General features: G+C 39.3%; 1 protein-coding gene and 1 pseudogene across 5 annotated transcripts in view; both read right to left on the bottom strand.

The window, feature by feature from the left end:
• RUNDC3B (RUN domain containing 3B) overlaps positions 1 to 14,380 on the bottom strand; it is a 141,502-nt gene extending 127,122 nt beyond the window's left edge. For all 5 annotated transcript variants that reach the window (XM_037129273.2, XM_053672811.1, XM_037129274.2 and 2 more), the window contains exon 1: positions 14,253 to 14,380. In XM_037129273.2, coding sequence (XP_036985168.2) covers positions 14,253 to 14,380 — 128 coding nt within the window. The remainder of the gene's footprint in view (positions 1 to 14,252) is intronic.
• A 3,029-nt stretch (positions 14,381 to 17,409) lies between these two features.
• Positions 17,410 to 18,052, bottom strand: LOC119037200 (60S ribosomal protein L19-like; annotated as a pseudogene).
• Between the last annotated feature and the right edge of the window lie 1,050 nt (positions 18,053 to 19,102).

The following is a 19,102-nucleotide window of genomic DNA, read 5'->3' as shown; positions in this document are numbered from 1 at the left end:
AAAAGCAATCAATTGTCTTGGAATTGCTTTAAAAAATAATTTTGACCTTTCAGACCTCTGAAAAGATCTGGGTCCAAGAGCCCACTTTGAAAACCACTATCCTAAAGCATTCTTTGTATGTAATGAAATCACTTTCATCTTATACCAATAAAATTATAGTAATTATATGTCCTTAAAAAATTTAATAAAATAGTTACCCAAATAATTTTCAGTCTTCTTTGGTTCTGATGAATAACCTTAACTGAGAAAGGCTGAGATAATACCATTCAGTTAAACATTAATCTATCTACAACAACAACTGGAATTCAATGAAGGAAGCTATTATGTGAAAGAGACAAAAGAACATACAGGAAGTAACACTTAATAAGTAAATTTTTAATAAGAATAAATAAGTATAATGTTCTTATTTGGTAAGAGTATAAATTGGGAAGTGTTCCTAAAACAAATAAACAAAAACCCCAGTCTTCATCTCCACACCCAGCTTGCCAGGTAGAATGGAATAGGAAGGCTGACTCTGCAATCACATTCGAGATAGGAGTAACCTGCTTTAAAAAATTATAGCATCTAAGATATTAACACACATAGGTAAAACAAACTGAAAATTATATTTAAAAAAATAAAAAATTTCAAAGTACTTATTTCATCAAAAGAGCTAGGTTAGAATTCAACCACCTGTAACAGCCTGATAAATTTTTAGGCACTACTATTGTTCAGGAACGATACAAAATTACCTAACAAATCTACTTTGTAAAACGTAATGGGAAAAAGAAGCCATGGGATGTAACATATATTTTTGCAGCATCCAGAGCCATATACATATCAATTAGTAGTCAAAAAATAGGAGTCTTCTTATTATGTTATCAGTACTTTATACTCCTATAGAAGACAATCTGCATGAGAAAAAACAAAGATGGCGAGTCTCAGAGTACTAAATTACTTTTAACTCAACATCTCCCTAAAAACTAAAATAAAAGCAAAGTCCAAATATCACAAAGCATGTCATTACACACAATTTCTGTTCTTTCCAAGTATAAACATTTTATTTATTTATTTATTTATTTATTTATTTATTTATTTATTTATTTATTTATTTATTTATAGGGAGAGAGGAAGGGAGGGAGAGAGGAAGGGAAACATCAATGTGAAAGGGACAGCCATGGGTTACATCTCACACACCCTCAACTGAGGACCTGACCTGCAATCCGGGCATGTAGCCTGACTGGGAATCAAACTAGCAACCTTTGGTTTGCAGGAAGATGCCCAACCCACTGAGCCACACCAGTCATGGCCAAAAGTAAAGATATTTTAAGGGTAAAAGAGCAGTTTAAATAATTTATAATATATCAAAATTAATAATGAAGAAAACAAGTATTTCCCAGCTTTGTTTCATCAGTTATACCCTTCTCTTCTCCTGCCAACACAAATCTAAATTTCAGAAGGTCAATTAGATCCTTAAGTCCGTGTTTTACTTCTAGCTAGCCAAGTCTTCCCTTCCCACTCAGCACTTCCCTAGAATCATGTAACTAGTACCACAATGCCAGAATAAGGAGCATATTTTCCTCTATAACATAGCAACTACCTAATATGTGCTATAAAAACCAAATCTGTAAAACAAATTTTAACATCTAAAAAATATCACACAGATGCTAAGCTATTTCCTGATAATGACAATGCCAATATTAGTCATCTATTTCTTAAAAAGGACTGATTTTCAAATAATAAAATGACAATTTGATGAATGTCTAAAAGAGCCACATTAAGTGAATAGGTTTTACTAGAAAAATTTTTAAATTACATTAGAAGTTCTTATAATTAAGTGGTTTTTATTTTTAAATATTTTTAAGTTTTCAATCACAGTTCATATACAAAATTGTATTAGCTAGAGGTATACAACCCAGTGATTAGAGATTCATATAAATTATAAAATGATCACCCCAATAAATCTAGTACCCAACTGATACCATACATAGCTATTATTATTTACTATATTCCCTATGCTGTACTTCACATCCCCATGACTATTCTGTAACTACCAACTTGTACTTCTTAATCAACTCAACTTTTTCACCCATCCTCCAAACCTCCCTCCCATCTGGCAACTGTCAAAATATTCTCTGTGTTTATGAGACTGTTTGTGGTCAGCCTGTTCATTTGTTTTTTAGATTCCACATATAAGTGAAATCATAGGGCATTTGTCTTTCTCTGTCTGACTTACATCATCAGTACAGTATCATCTAGGCCTATCCATGCTGTTGCAGATGGCAATAATTCATTTTTTTATGGCTGAGTCACACTACGTTGTATATGTGTACCACTTCTTCTTTATCCATTCATCTTCTGATGTACACTTAAGGTTGCTTCTATATCTTGGCTATTGTTAATAATGGGTTGATAAACACATGGATGCATATGTAATTCTGATTTAGTGTTTTGGAGTTTTTTGTATAAATACCCAGATGTGGAATTGCTGGGTCCTTCTTTGTCTTGTTATAGCCTTTGTTTTAAAGTCTATTTTGTCTGGTATTAAGTACTGCTACCCCAGCTTTGTTTGTTTGTTTCTATTTTCATGAAATATCTTTTTCCATCCCTTTACTTTCAGTCTCTGCATGTCTTTTCGTCTGAAGCAAGTCTCTTGGAAATTGCGTATGTAAGGGTCTTATTTTGTTATCCATTCAGCTACCTATGTCTTTTGAATGGATCACTTAACCCATCTGCATTAAAGTAATTGCTGACACATGCTTTTATTGACATTTTATTATTTGTATTTTTTATCTTTTTTCTTTTTCTTAAAGAAGACCTTTTAACACTTTTTTTGTAATACAGGTTTGATGATGATAAACACCTTTAGCTTTTTTCATGAGTGAGGAGCTCTTTGCAGTCCTTTGATTCTAAATGATAGCTTTGGTAGGTAGAATAATCTTGGTTGCAGTCCCTTCATTTTTGTCACTTTGAATATTTTATGCCACTCCCTTCCAGCCTGCAAAGTTTCTGTTGAAAAATCAGCTAACAGTTTTATGGGAGCTACCCAGTAGGTAACTAACTGCTTTCCTCCTGCAACTTTTAAGGAATGTTCTGTCTTTAACCTTTGAAATTTTAATTATGATGTGTCTTAGTATGGGCTTCTTTGGGTTCATCTTGTTTGGGACTCTGAACTCTCTGAACTTGAATGTCTATTTCCTTCACCAGGTTAGGAAAGTGTCCCATCATTATTTTTTCAAATAGGTTTTCAACTGCATGTTCTCTCTTATTCCAGCACCCTCAAGATGCAAATGTTACCACAATTAATGTTTTCACCAAGGTCCCTTAAACTATCCTAATTTTTTTCTGTTTACTGTACTTACTGGCTGTTCTATACTTCCTTATTTTTTAAATTGCTTATTTGATCCTTGCTTCATTTACTCTACTGTTGATTCCCTGTAATCCATTCTTCATTTCTGACTAGTTCTGTTTATGTCTTATATCTTCATTTTTGTTTCCTCTTTGTTGAAGTTCTCAGTAAGTTCATCTACTCCTCTACCAAAGTTCATTGAGAATCCTAATAACCAATATTTTGAACTCTGCATTAGGTAGATTGTTGCTCTCTATTTTATTTAGCTCTTTTTCCGGAGTTCTGTTCTGCTCTTTCCCTTGGGATGTGTCTTTTTGTCTTCTCATTTTGGCTGCTTCCCTGTGTTTATTTCTATGTATTAAGTAGAGCTGTTATGTCTCCCAGGCTTGGTAGAGTGGTCTTATATAGTAGGTTCCTGTAGGGCTCAGTGGGGAGCCTTCTGGTCACACAAGCTGGGTGGTACAGGTGTACCCTGTCGAACCTTCCTGTTGCAGTCGAGCCTTCATAGCTGTCAGCACATCGATGAGAGGTATTGACCTCAAGGATGATTGACTGCAAGGACTGGACTCAACTACAGCAGAGGAGCTATTGTATAAGGGCTGATCCCACAGAGCAGAACTTGGGCTCTGGTGTGTGATGAGTCCTCTCCTTGAGGGTATTGCTCATGGAGGTGGTTGGGTGGTTCTCCGGTATGGTGTAAAGCTGCCAACTGGGTGCACTGGCTCTGGGGTCTCTTGAGAGGTACAGGCCAAGGTTAGCCACTGCCTATGTCCTACCTAGGGTCACTTGGTATGAATTACAGAGCCATCTTCAAATAGCTGCTACTTGTGCTGGGCTTGGAGTGCCTAGAAGAGGCCAAGCTGCAAACTGATGCTGGCTGCCACTATGCCAGGTCTAGGGCCACTTAGCCAGAGGTACAGGGCATGCTAAGGCCAGATGCTGCTTGTTTTGGTTTGTTAACCTTTGAGGAAAGTCTGTAGCATGAGCCAAGGCAGGCGGTCACATGAAAAAGCCACTGGAAATGGTCTGGACTCACAAGTTGGGATGAGCAGGGCCTCAGGGAATCACCAGGGTGGGGTAAATGGTATTAAGAGATTCATATGTGGTACCTACCTGCGGCTCTGTTGGCGGAGGGCTCAGCAAAAAAACAATGGCCTCTGCCAGCACTTCTGCCTGGAAGGAATTTGCCCCTCCAACACCACCCCAAAGCTGGATAATTCAGTTCCTCCTCCTATGGTCCCAGTGCCTTTGGAGCTGCTGCCCCAGTGCTGGAGCTCAGAGCCAGTGAGTTTGAGTAGGTGTGTACATGGGCTCTTTAAGGCAAATGACTGCAACTCCAGAAGTGTGGGGGCCACTTTCCTCACAAGTCCCCCCAGCTGCCACAGATGAGAGTAAACATGACTGAGACATGATGTGATCTGCTTGGGGAGGAGAGGTGGCCACTTTCCCAGAGGAAAAAGGCCGTGAGCAGTGGCCAGTTTCTCAGGGGAAAAAGGCATTGAGCCCCCTCCTCGAGGGCCTTTTATTGGGTTGTAATACACAGGAATACAGGGCGACAAGGATCAAACAGTAGATAACATTTCAAAGAAATCTGAGGGCTTAGTATGAGTCAGAGTCTATCAGAAACAGAGTTTTAAGGTTTCCCGCTTGAACCCTTAACATATGAATGAAAGCACTCTTAGCAGAGCAGATTTCACAGGTTTATCAGGAAGTCTTTGTGATGCCAGATTTTTTCCCCAGGACATGCTCTAGCAAGGCAAAAAGCTGTACCCCTCCCCATCAGGTATTCAGGCTTAAGGGGATTAGAGCCAGGAAGCACTTCTCCCAGAGGACATGGGGACTCAGGCTTTGTGAAAGCTGAGGGGGGGCAGAGTTCATTGCTCCCTCTTTGTTGAAGCCCCCCTAGTCCTTCCATGAAGGTCTCCCAAGTGCTTGTGTCTGGCCTAAGTTGCCCCTACTCTGAGGGGTCTTGCCCATCACTGACTTCTGACCAAGCTTTGGGGGCAGGAAGAAGAAACTGAGGCAGCGTTTGCTACCAGAGACAAGCTTTGTCTCCTGTGGCTAGCATTCCAGAGGTCATTGCTAGCCCTTAGCCACAGGGAGTCGAATTACAATTCCTAGAACCAGGCAGAGCTGTCCAGAACACAGAAGTGCTCTATCTCACTCAGTCACAATTCCTGCTGGTTTTCAGAGCCAGAAACTATAAGGACTTCACTTCCTGGATTAAAACCCTGTGCTTGGGACCTGACGTGGGTCTGGGACCCCTCAATCCTTGGGGAGACCTCTTCGGTGTAAATATCCCTCCCAATTTTTAACCACCAAACATCGGTGTAGGAGCAGCCCCTTCCAAGTTTCTGCCCATCCTACCAATCTGGATATGGCCTCTTCTTTATATCCTTAGTTATAAGATGTATGTTTAGTTAGATTTCAAGCAGTTTTGTATCCTGTTTGTTCCATAGTTTAATTGTAAATTTGATATGATTGTGGGAGTATGCAAGTACCACATTTACCTACTCTGCCATCTTGACCAGAAGCCTTAAGAGCAGTTTTTAAAATGCCTCTGTCTTAAAAAATTCTCTCCCACCTTCAATATCCAAAGGAAATTTTGTTTAGTTTAGAAATAAGGAGGAATGCTTATGATTAAAACCTTCAAACCTAAGAAAGCATGAACTACCTTTGCCCCTTTGGCAACATACCAAGAAAATGAGATGGTTACCAAAATTTATAACATAATTGTAACTATAAATTCAAAAACAAAAAAGGAGATCAAAAATAAAATTATTACTTTGTTAAATTTTTATACTTTTAATTGAAAACTAAAAGTGGAAATTCACATGTATATAGGAATGCAATGGATTTTGGTACATTGATTTTGTATTCTGCAACTTTACTATATTTATTTGTTGTTTCTAATAGCTTTTTGGTAGAGTCTTTAGGTTTTCTATATAAAGAATCATGTCATCTCCAAAAAGTGAAAATTTTACTTCTTCATTCCCAATCTGGATGCCTTTTATTTTTTTCTCTTCACCTGATTGTTTTGGCTAGGACTTCCAGAACTATGTTCAATAATAGTGTTGAAAATGGGTATCCTTATCTTGTCCCTGATCTTAAAGGAAAAGCTCTTAGTTTTTCATCATTGAGAATGATACTAGCTGAGTGTTTGTTGTATATGACCTTTACTGTGTTGACATACTTTCCTTCCACACCTATTCTATTGAGTGTTTTAATCATAAATGAATGTTGTATCTTGTCAAACAGTTTTGCTGCAACTATTGATATATGATTTTTATCCTTTGTTTTGTGAACATGGTGTATCACATTTGTCAGTTTTCATATGTTGAACCATGTTTGTGGCCCTGTAATGAACCCCACTTAACAGTAATATACTATCTTTTTAATATATTGTTGTATTCAATTTGCTATTATTTTGTTTAGGATTTTTGCATATTGATCTGTAATTTTCTTTATGTATGTAACCTTGTCTGTCGGGTTTTGGTATTAGGATAATGTTGGCCTCATAAAATGAGTTAGGAAATATTACTCTTCTTCAATTTTTTTGGAAGAATTTGAGAAGAGTAAGTATTAAATCTTCTTTGAATGTCAGGTACTATTCACTAGGAAAGCCCTCTGGTCCTGGACTTTTACTATTTGGGAGGATCTGATGACTATTTCTGTTTGAATTTTCCAGTTCTTCATGATTTAGCTTATGTATATAATCTCTAAGAACTTGGCCATTTCTTCTAAGTTATCAATTTTGGTGGTGTATAGCTTTTCATAGTATTCCTATTAGTATACATTCCCTTTCTTTCTAGAACATCATCATCGCACTTAACATCTAGCACAGAAAAAGGCAGAAATTTCAAGTGCCTGCAAGTAAGTTGATTTTTTAAAGAAGCATATTATTATATAGTGACCATGGTTTATTAACACTGGAAATGCTAAGAAAATAAAGGTTCTCTGTTTCTGGTTCTGTGGCTCAAATACAAACACACGCACATGCACACGTGCATGTTCACACACATACAAACACACAAACTAGATCCAGGTGACCTGTCATGAACACTCAAGACAGCACAGTATAAGAGGAAAAGTATAGGTTTTAAAACCAGATGTATTTGGGTTTGAATTCTGGTAATGTTAGCCTGAACTATTAAATAAATAATTTAAATAAAAATTATTTTAATTAGAATTTTCATTTTTAGTCATAGAAATTCAATCTACTATTTTTCCTCCAAAAAGCATGTTCTCTATGTATTATATAAGTTAAATAAGTGTATTTTCATGTTACACACAGATGTCTCTTGGTTTATAATTTAAATTATAAATTTTAATTATAATTAAAATTAAATTGTATTGTTAATATTAATTTTGAGACTATATTTGGTTTTATAATTGTAAATACTAGAAGAAATTTTTTAATTTCAAAATCAAATGTTAAATTTGATTAACATTTACAAGTCAGTAAATAATTTATGTGAAAATGGGAGCAAAATGTAGCTAGGAATAGGCAAAATATATTACTATGATTATCTATATATGTTATAGAGGATGGCTACAAATATAAAACTAAATTTCTAACAGCTACATGATAAAAAAAGAAGTTGTCATTTATACATTCATTTGGGCCCAGTAAATATAAATAAAGCAGTTGCTGAAATAATTATTGACTTTAAAATGAGATGTATTTCTCATAATAAGATGTATTTCACAATAGAAGACACTTTTTGATGTAATAAGCAATGCTCTTGACAACAACTTCAAAAAGACACTCTGTGATTGCTTCTTCTGATAACCGTCAGTTTAGGTAGATGGAATCTGACCAATGCACAGTTGGCAAAAGCACTGGGGACAGGAGAGGTGAAGCAATGCAGTCTACATACCCAGTCTACATACTCTGATGGTTTGGACTGACCCAGACATGTATTTTATAAGCATATAAGACCAAATACAAGAGTGGATAAGTTCCACACATTCCTCCTTGAATATCATATCTCTCAACTCAGCTTCTGACATTTATCTATTAGGTGGGAGTTCTAATTATAGAAAGTGTGTGGAGGACAGCTATTCTCTGTTGTCAGTTGAATATGAACCCAGCTTATCTCTTCCCCAATTTAGAGGAATAGATAATGACCTCCTGTGAATGCTGAGAAACCTACCTAGGATCTGTAGATGAAAAGATGAACACCTATTATTAGAACTCTTAAGGATCCTTAGACATATTGAACCTGCTCCAAAGCAACATAATGAATGTTGATTAAAGTACCAACCCAAAGTTCTATCTATTACATTGAGCATCACAGAGTTTTATCCAAAAATGTAAGTTACTGTAGCAAAGGTATGAAATCTTATGAGGTGCACTAAAGCAAATGAGTCACTGAATTTAAAGTTATTTAGAAGATTATATCACCAATAATATTCAGTAACATTTCACATATCTGCATTTCACCCACCAACCTCAAGCACAGGGACAGACTTTTCTTCTCATTATTCAGCAACCAGGACGTTATGAAGTTCAGAGTGCTAAAGCTCGCATGCTTAACTCAGGCCTCTGCGTGCCTTTTTCTTTTTAACACATGATAAATTTACTCATATGCTTCCCTAGTTTACAACCAATGAAAATGAGCAAGTCGGGATGGGAAGCACAATGAAAAGAGCTGTTAGATATAGGAAGAGTTGTAAGAAGTAACAGCTAACTTAATAGGAAGAAACTCAAATGCAAAAGCAGATGAATTCCAAACACAATTTTGGGGGATCATGTAGCAAAAAGCTCTCTGTACCTCAAGAGTCTCCGTCCAAGGGCAGCCACTGCACAAGACATATTCACAGAAACAGATCCAAAGTAAGGTTATCAACAAGGATATTACCCTACCCAGTCTTCTTAAAGAGGGTAAGGAAGTACGTAATCCTTTTCTCAAAGAAATTCAACCAGAATGTTTAAAATATTATTGTTTACTGTAGTTTATATTTGAAAACCTAAACTGGAAGTTTCAGTTATACAGAAGACTGCACTCCACAGTAACTGCCAAGTAAAATTCTATAGTTGATGGGAGAATTTTAAGTCTTAACCCAAACATTAGCTACATGAAAAATATGACCACCTCAATCTCTGGCTATGCTGGGAAAATGAGGTGTTACTGTTATTTAAAATAACATTCCAACTATAAAATATAAACTTGACCACTAGAAAACTAAGAACAATTGTTTTATTTTTAAAATCATCATTTGTGTCCACTCTGCTTAGCTCATAACACTATCTCCTTAAATTGCTCATTAGTCCTCTAGCCACAAGACAGAAAATTATGACTTTATGTCAGGAGTTTCTCTTAAAGTATTAATTAAAGAGCTTAACAAATTTTATTTTTAAATATGTTTATGCACACATATTTAAGCATAAACATTTTAATACTTTCCTCATAAAACAATGTTAAGCCACAGAAAGAGAATTTTGATTTTAATTCTTTGTCAAAAGAACTAAAAAAACCCAGAGTATGTAAGCTATTCAATAACCTCTGAAGCTTAAAAATGACAGAAAAAAATTAATAATACCTGATTTTCTATGGATCAAGAATGGAGGTTTTTTAAAATGCCTGAAGAGACTTAAAAATTTAATTTTTTCAAAGTTCTGAATGGTAGAGAACATGCAGGGGAAATACTACTTGGTATACAGAACCAAAGTCAGTCTATGAATATTTTAGAATTGAGCGTGGAATAATTAGAGGCCTCAAATAACCTATTTTCTCTCCACTACAATCTGAAAAATATGATAAAACTATATTTATTTGTGAGATAAGTATCACCCAAGTGTTTTTGTCTATAATATATAAATTTTTGCTGAAAAAACCTCATTAATTACATAGAGGATCACAATGAACCAAAATTCAACTAAATTCAATTCCATCCAATTCCTGAGTATCCTATCTAACCAAACAACCTAATTCCAAAGTTTAAAGTATAGCAATATTGTTCTTTTTTTTTCTTCACTATCCTATATACCAGCAATGAACAAGTGGAATTTAAGGTGAAAAAACACATACTATTTACATTTCCATGCCCCAAAACGAAATATTCATGAAATATTCCAGGTATAGCTCACTTGATGGGGTATGGTAGAGGCTGGGCCTTTGGACAGCAGGACCCACTGCCTTCATGCCAATCCACAGTTTGTGCCCCCCACCCCAGGGCCCACCTGCCTGTTGTGGCTGTACCACCAGACCATGCCTGGCTCTTGTTCCTGCCTTTGAGGTTCTCCTGCCCATGGTATCCCCAGCAGTGCCTGGGGGTGCCAAGCTGCAGCCACTGCTCAGGTGGTTCCAAGAATGTGACCTTCACTAGCCACAGCAATCAGACAAGAAAAAGGATAAAAGGAATCCAAATTGACAACAAAGTAAAACTCATTATATGCAGATGACAGGATACTATACAGACAGAACCCTAAAGATACTATCAGAACCAAAATACTATCAGAACTGTCAACCAATAGTTATTGGAACCAATTCGACACCAACAGGAATCCCCAGTTTGGGGTGCAGTGAAGAAGCAAACTTTCTTCAATGCAAACAGCTCAACTGTGATACCACAGGCCTGTGAGAAGTGCACAGCTGTAGAACAGCTCTGTGAGGAGGCCCTGGGGCTAAGAAGCATGGAGTGAGGCCTCTTGTCAGCTAGACAGTTCTGTTCTAGTCATGTCTGCTATACAGAGACAGTGTTTCAGCTCCAGCCCCAGGACAGGAAACACAGTCTTCTGTCCTTGGTAGAAAAGGAAAGTGAGTTCTAGCAATATTGTTCTTGTGTAAGATGTTTTTAAACCTAAAGAACTGTGTGATTATATAATAAAATGTAAAACCTAAAGTGAGAATATGCCTAAATTGTTTAAGGAGTAAGGAAAAGCATTACAGTGTATGCATTAATAGATACACTAGAATGATAGCATGTGGGGGGATGTTTTATTTTTGTAAACTGTTCAGTTTTTCTAGACCATCATTATAAAATTACAATGTGAAATGTTTTTTATTTACAGACAAAAATGCAATGCTTTATCTATCTACCATTAAACACATGTCTACCATTACCCTGCTCATATTTAGAGAAATTCAAAACCAAATATGAACACATTCTGCTTGAAGACTATTTATTATCAGTTTTAGGGTCATTGTTGAAGGTTAGCAATGATCTAGTCCAAGGTTATTTTACAGATGAAAAACTGGAAAATGAGAAGGTTTCATGGCTTGTTAAAGGACATACAATTATTTAAAGAAAAGTTAACTTAGAACTCAATTATATTTCCACTAAACCAACTTGCCAATTTCAATTTCAAACCCTCGTTCTGGCTGATGTGGCTCAGTTAGATTGAGCACCAGTGTGCAAACCAAAAGGTCACTTGTTCAATTCTCAGTCAGAGCACATGCATGGATGGCGAGCCAGGACCCCAGTTGGGGGGGTATGTGAGAGGTAATGATCAATGTTTCTCTCCCTTTCTTTCTCCCTCACTTCCCCTCTCTGTAAAAATAAATAAATAAAATCTTTTTTTTAAAAAGAAAAACTTTAAAAAGTAAAAAAAAAAGTATCAAGCCTTCTGATTTGACATGTAAAATTTTAAAAATGAACTCATTAAAAGAGAGATGGATGAAATACTCAGGGTTCAGTAACTCTAAAAGGGAGAGAAAAGCAACAGAAACAAAAAAAAATTCTGATTAGGTCATTTTGCTGAATTTGAGGTGGGGCTACTTAAAACAGCCAAATGGCCCACAGTGACTTTTTTCCAAAAAGGAAAAACCTTTTAGACCAAGCCTTTCAAATAGATCCCATTACTACACATGGATGATAATTTATGTGCACCATCAACTGGTTGGCCATAAAGAACAGTATAGTAATATTATCCACATAAATAAACACACAAGTTGAAATCTAAGCCAGAAATTGAAATTTGTTTTAGATAAAATACTAAAATTATGTGTAACTAAAGTCAGCACTTATATTCATTTCACGGTAGAAAAGAATTATGCAAATAATAACACAGCTAGCCCAGAAAGCTGTCCACACAAACTGTTGCGAAGTGACTGAAATTTCTTACACATAACTTAAAGTGTAATATAAATAAGGTTGATATACAAGCCCTTTTCTTCTCCAACTGCCTTTGAAGAGAGAGCAAATGAACATTAAATGACCTAACATTAGTCATGACAAAAATGGAGAAGCAAAAGGAATAGTACCAACCACTGAATTTATTCATTCAATAACTATTTAACGAGTGTCTGATGCTACAGTAGGAAGAATTAAAAAAAAAAAGACTCAGCAAAAAGCAGACAAGTTTGCTACCCTGTGAAGTTTAACTCTGATGAAGAAATACATTATCCCAAGAAGCACTTTACATGTTGGAGCCTGCCTGAGACCATCTTACTTAAAAAAACTAATTATTTTTAATATCTGTAAAATAAATGTAAGAAAACTGTTCTATTTACCTAACTTAAAAATATTTTCCTAGGCTAAAAATTAATACAGTCAATTTCCTTAAAAGGCTGCATCCTGGATAGTTCAAATGGTAAACTGAGCAGATTTCATACAATTTTTCTGTTTACAACCCAAGTGCCACAACAGTCAGTGAGGCACGTCTCTCTGCTAGAAAGGCGAACATCTGTAATTGTCCAAGTTCAACAAAAAGTCACTCAGAGTTATTGAATATACATCCTAGTACCATTATCTGTATTCTGCTTAAGATGCAGAACTCATTTTTACACAAGGAAAAGCAATACAGATATAATTTTTTTGCAAAGGAGGAAAAGGTTTCATCATTCTCTGATTCTTAGAGGATTATTGATGGCTGATAATGAGGGGTTTGATTGAATAAAGTACAGTAAATATAAAACAACTTAATTGTTCAAAGAATTCCTAAGAAATAGATGCTTAGGACTTCAATTTTTTTAATACTCAGGAATAAGACTTAAAGAAAATATATCGGCCCTGGCTGGTGTGGCTCAGTGGACTGAGTGCTGGACTGTGAACCAAAGGCTTGCCGGTTCAATTCCCAGTTAGGGTACATGCCTGGATTGAGGGCCAGATCTCCAGCGTGGGGCAGAAGAGAGGCAACCACACATTGATGTTTCTCTCCCTCTCTTCCCCTCTTTCTAAAAATAAATAAAATATTTTTTAAAAGAAAATATATTAGCATATTTTTAAAGTTATGGACAGTAATTATTCCTTTTATAGGCAGTAATTCCTTTCATAGACAGTAGTTATTCCTTTTATGATTCTATATTTTGTAAAGGAATACTTCATTTGTAATTAGAAAACCGTTAAGAAAAGGCAGACCTGGTTATAACCCAATGAAACACAGACTAGGCATCCTTCACAGTCTCACTCTTGATAACAACTGCAGAAACAGCACTAGCATTGCAATTTAAAGTGGAGAGGAAACACGTACACACAAACATACACACGGGTGGCATGTAGTAGGCACTCCATATCTGTGGCATGAATGTCTGAATATACATGTAAATATGCCAAGAACATAACGCAGTCTGGTTTTGAGGCAACACAGTAAATAATCACAGTAATGACTACTTTACCTAAAGCTGGCTGCCAGCTAAACATGCACTAAATAAAAGAACCCTTCCACCCTGCCCACCTATTTAACTCCGGCTCCAGAATGTACATTCAAAACAAATCCTTCCCCAGCCCCGCCCCAAGCCGTAACCTGGGCTGCTCACAGCTCTGGGACTGCCAGAAACTCGGGGCCTCGGCTGTACCCACACCCCGGCCCCTCCGGGGGCTCTTGGGCCCGCGGACACGCCCGGTGTGACAGAGGCTAGGGCGCGGGGCTACAGCCGGGTGTCTCGGGAACGCCGGGGTCTCGCGCGCTCGCCGGAAGCCCTCATCCTCCAGCGCCCGCAGCCCTCTTTCTTCACCCCGAGCGACCGCCCCGCCGTACCTGCACACCGTTATCAGGTTCCTCCTCTCCACCGCAGCATTGCGGGCGCTCAGGCTCTTCTTGCCGCCGCTGCCGCCACCACCCCCGCCGCGGCTCCCGCTCCTGCCCCCCAGGTTCCGAGAGGCCATGGCAGGCTGACCCCCCTGCGCCCCTTTTGTTCCCTGCGACCCCGTCCGCTCTCCCCACCCCTGCTTCCCGGGCTCTCACTCGGTACGCGACCGTGGAGTGGCGAGGACGGAGGAGGGGTGCAAGACAGCGGGGTACTCGCACAGGGAACTGACAATTCACGCTTCGCACCGAGCTCTACACACACACACACACACACACACACACACCCTCCCTCCCTCTCTCTCACCACACTCACGCGCACACACGCACGTACCACCCCCTCGCCCGCGCGCGCCGGGCTGTGCGTGCTGCTCCGCATCTAGCGTTCCGCTATTCCCGCGGGACCAGGGCTGCCGGCGCGCTCACGTGCCCGCCTACCCGGTAAGCCCAACCAACCGCACTATGCTGCCTAGAGCACCCTAGCCGGGGCGGCTGCACTGAGACCGCTGGCCTTGCGCGCGCAGCCCCGCCCCCCTGCACCTATCAGGCCAAAGCCAATCCACCTGGAGCCAATAGTGGAACTCAGGGGGCGGGGCCTGTCGCTCCCAGCTTTAAAGCAACGTGCTAGAGCTCCACCCTGGCGCGTGGGCAGCTGTCAAGAAGCCGGGCTGGTGCTCACCACCTCCTTGGTGCTGACAGCACTAAAGCAGAGTAACTGCGCGGCTGCTCGCGCGGGGATTGTGGGACTTGGGGCCCCGAAGCGACCCGAGCTGATTTCTGACTCTTACCTGGAGCCTAGATTTAACGGCTGGGATCTACGGCTTTAAACGGCTGATCGTTGTCCTGGAAACCGACTCCCACATTCTGTGCCATCCCTAGCTTCTGCGCCAGGAATGCAGCAGCGCCGTCTCTCGTTCCGGCCCCAGGGCCTGACTCCCAGGAAGGGAGTAGGGTTCTGTCTAAATGCTTTCCTTGGACCGGTAAATAGTGACAAATAGCCCAAGTAGCGAAATTGCCGTAGAATATCCCTCTCGGGGAGTCTGGGGCTAGAATTCTTGAACCTCCAGGCTATGTCACTCCTACCCTATTCTCCCGCACTGCCTGAAGCCTGGACTGACTGCCCGTGTAAGAACCAGCGCGGGAGAGTGTACGGTCATCTCTCCGCGAGTTGGGCGCCCATCCCAGGGTTGGGCGCTTGCGGGGGAGGTAAGCCTAAGAGCAATTTGGCCTTCTGCCAGCGGCCCCCTAAGAGAGGCTGGAAGTGCTATTCTCATCATGCGTGTTCAGAACCTAGTGCCCACTTTTCCAGAGCTTCTCCATACCCCCGGCCTTACTAGCGAGGAGGTCCTACCTTTGGACCCCGCGTTCTCTGGCACCCACCTAAATCGGCCTGTTCACCTCACTTTGCATCAGTGTGCCCAGATTTCAGAGTGAAATCCTTTTTTATTATTATCCCTGTGGGGCCTACCTAACACGGAGCTGCGCATAGAACAGGTCCGCAATGAATCCTTATTAAATTTAACTTGAAATCACTTTTGGCATTATTTTACTGAGGTTTTGGTTTTGTTGGCTCCAAAATCCAGAGAACTTCCACGTTCGGTTTTGCAGTTTCTGTCAAAGAATGTAGTTTAGTGTATCCATCTCCATGCTTCATGTTTGTTAGGCAAAGTACTACAGCAGGTAGTTAGAGATTCTATGTTGAATGCTTTTAAATACAGAATTTTATATATTAACATTGTAGATTATTAATTCCCGAGGTTGTAAAATTTTTTAATCTCTATTTAAAATCATCAGAGCAAAGACGGGGCTTTTTCAGCTATTAAGTTAAATCACAATAGAATAAAAGTTTGTGGAAGAAAAAATGTGTTAACTAATTTACTACAATACAAATTCACACATTAAAATTATAAAAAGTAATTTAGACAGACTTTAAATTTTATCTTTCACAATTAAAGCAGGAGTGTCTTCTAGGTCAGTGAACTTATTCCCAAACATAGAGACTAGTAAGAAGGATCACCCTTCTAGGAGTTCCAACTTAATTTGCCTGTTCTTGCTACCCCAAACATGTGAATTTAGATGTAGCCATCAGGAAACAGATGCACTGGCTGTGCAGGCAGTCTGAGCAAAAGACTTACAGTGGCAATGATAAATACTTCTCACATGGAAACTGTTGTTCTTTTAACAGATTAAAACTGCATAGGGAGAAGAGTAGAAAGCCAAGAATTATCAAGAAAATTCCTAGGCACCCAGGCTTTGTCCTGGGGGAGGGAAAGAACACGCAAATCTGAAACACATACCAAGAAGACAAAACTGAATGATCATGTCAGATACAAACAAGTGAGTGTCATTATTCTCAAAATTAGGTTTCTGGCCTCAAGTACATATTCATGCTACAGGTACTACGAATTTACATTTTTGACTGAAGACTAAGTAAGTTTCATTTAGATATAAAGTAATAATGTTATTTTTCAAATCTACTTTTAGAGGGACTCAGTTGACACTGGTAGTTGTTAAACAAGATTTCACCTTAAAATGTGCCCTTTGTTTTGTAGGTACAGCTTGTCATTAAACTGCCACATGGGGGCCTTATGTGATAAAGCTTATTTCTTAATAATCCCGAGGAATATGGCCTGGGTCACATTCTTTCTTTAGATTACGATTCTGGGGATAAGTAATCAATTATATCCAGTACAAAGTATAATACTGCTATAGAACCACATGAGTTTTCACACTACTTATTGAACTTCTTTTGGAACCTATTGCAATTCTTCATCTTATTTAACCAAGCATATGCACGAAACTTATTCAGAGATGTAAAAATGGCTCACAGTAAAAATGATGAAAACTATAGATGCCCAGTTTATAAGAATTCTGTAGAACTGAATGGGAAAACCATATTCATTTACCATTTTCCCAACCTCCTGTTTCTCCTCATCAGAAAAGACAAAATTACAACCATAACATATAAAATGTCCTCAAACCTAAAATGCTATAAACCAGAGATATTACCAAACCATCGCTTATTTTAATCTCAGAAAACGTGGGGTTTCTAAGTATGCCCAAACCCAGCAGCCATATAGAAAGGTTGATAAGTGTTTGTTTGTTTGTTTTCAGATGAGGCTACTTTATTCAATGGCTGATCCATGTAATTGCCAAGGCCACTATGTACAGGTAAGAGAGGGGGAGCTCTATTTCTTGCTCTCTTCCTCCTTGAACAGAGTTTTGATCATTTCCTCCTTCTTGGCCTGGAGTCTCTCTTCCCGGCGCTTGCGAGCTTCCTTGGTCTTAGACCTGCTGGCCTCAGCCTGGTCAGCCAGGAGCTTCTTGCGAGCCTTGTCCACCTTCCACTTGTGGATGTGTTCCATGAGACTCCGCTTGTTTTTAAACACATTCCCCTTCACTTTCAGGTACAGGCTGTGGTACACGTGGCAGTTGATCTTCTTCGATTCACGGTATCTCCTGAGCAGCCGGTGTAGGATTCAGGCATTTGAGCATTGGCAGTACCCTTCCGCTTACCTATGCCCATATGCCTGCCCTTCCTGTGGGCCAAGGTGTTTTTCTGGCATCGAGCCCGGGAGTGGACAGTCACAGGCTTCCGGATGATCAGCCCATCTTTGATCAGCTTCCGAATCTGCTGACGGGAGTTGGCATTGGCGATTTCATTGGTCTCATTGGGGTCCAACCAGACCTTCTTCTTGCCACAGCGGAGGATGCTGGAGGGCAAGCCTCTTCTGAAGCCTGAGCCTACTCATGGCTGCTGCCGCAGCGGCGAAAGGAAGCGGTTGATAAGTTTTTAAAACTGGTGGAATGAACCCACTCGGAGGGAAAGGTTAGTAAAAGATGAGAGAGAGAGAGAAAATCATCAGAAGTGAGAATGTAGAAAAGCAATGGGATTCAAGGCACAAATGGGTACCTTTGGTTAAAGGTACCAATTCTCAAATGTAATGAGAGAATGGTGGGAGTATGGGTTCAGATGTAAGTAGTTTTGATTTTCTTTGTTGTTAGAAAGACAGGAGGTTCCCATCTGATAGCTTCTGCTTTATCTGGAAAATAAAAGACAATGTCACTGGCTGAAAGTTTTAAATAGTTCTTCTTATAGTGAATAGCAGAATGCATTGATTAATAAAAGTTGGGACTCCTGCTCAATGTTTGAGAACCCATTTAAGATTGGTAATGATGAATTTACAAGACACATTCACTCTATTGTGTGTCTTTCTTCAACGTTGTTAGTGTCTTAGCTCAGACTGCCATAGAAAAAGAAAAAAGAAAGAAACATAGTCCGAATGGCTTTAACAACAGAGATTTAATTTTTCATCGTTCTAGAGGCTGGGAAGTCCAAGATCAAGGCACCAGCTGATTTGAAATCTGCTGAGTACTCCCTTTCTGGCTGCTAGGTGGCCACTATCTTCCTGTGTGCTCACATGACCTCTTCTTTTGTGTACAGAGGACATGGTAGGGAGACGGAGAGAGAGAACAAGCTTGCTGGTATCTCTTACTTAGAAGGTCATTAATTCTATCATTAGGGACTACCTCCATGATGTCATCTAACCCTAATTATCTCGCAAAGGTTTTCATATCCAAATACCATCACCGTAGGGGGAAAAGGCTCCATGTATGAATTTGGGGGAACACAAGCATTGGGTCTGGACCCCCTGCATCTGGGGGGTCCAGAACAGTTAGACTAGACTGCTGGCATGCAGATATTAAGGAAGATGTTGATTTCATGCAGGACTGAAATTTTACGGAAGGTAAAAGGAAAATCTCTAAATACAGGGAAGTTTGGGATATGAACACGAGTGTGA

This window comes from Artibeus jamaicensis, unplaced genomic scaffold, assembly GCF_021234435.1.
Source record: "Artibeus jamaicensis isolate MK-2021 breed Jamaican fruit bat unplaced genomic scaffold, CSHL_Jam_final contig_787, whole genome shotgun sequence".
Lineage (NCBI taxonomy): Eukaryota > Metazoa > Chordata > Mammalia > Chiroptera > Phyllostomidae > Artibeus > Artibeus jamaicensis.
The sequence above is the reverse complement of the archived record's forward strand: the minus strand, read 5'-3'. Positions and strand labels throughout refer to the sequence as shown.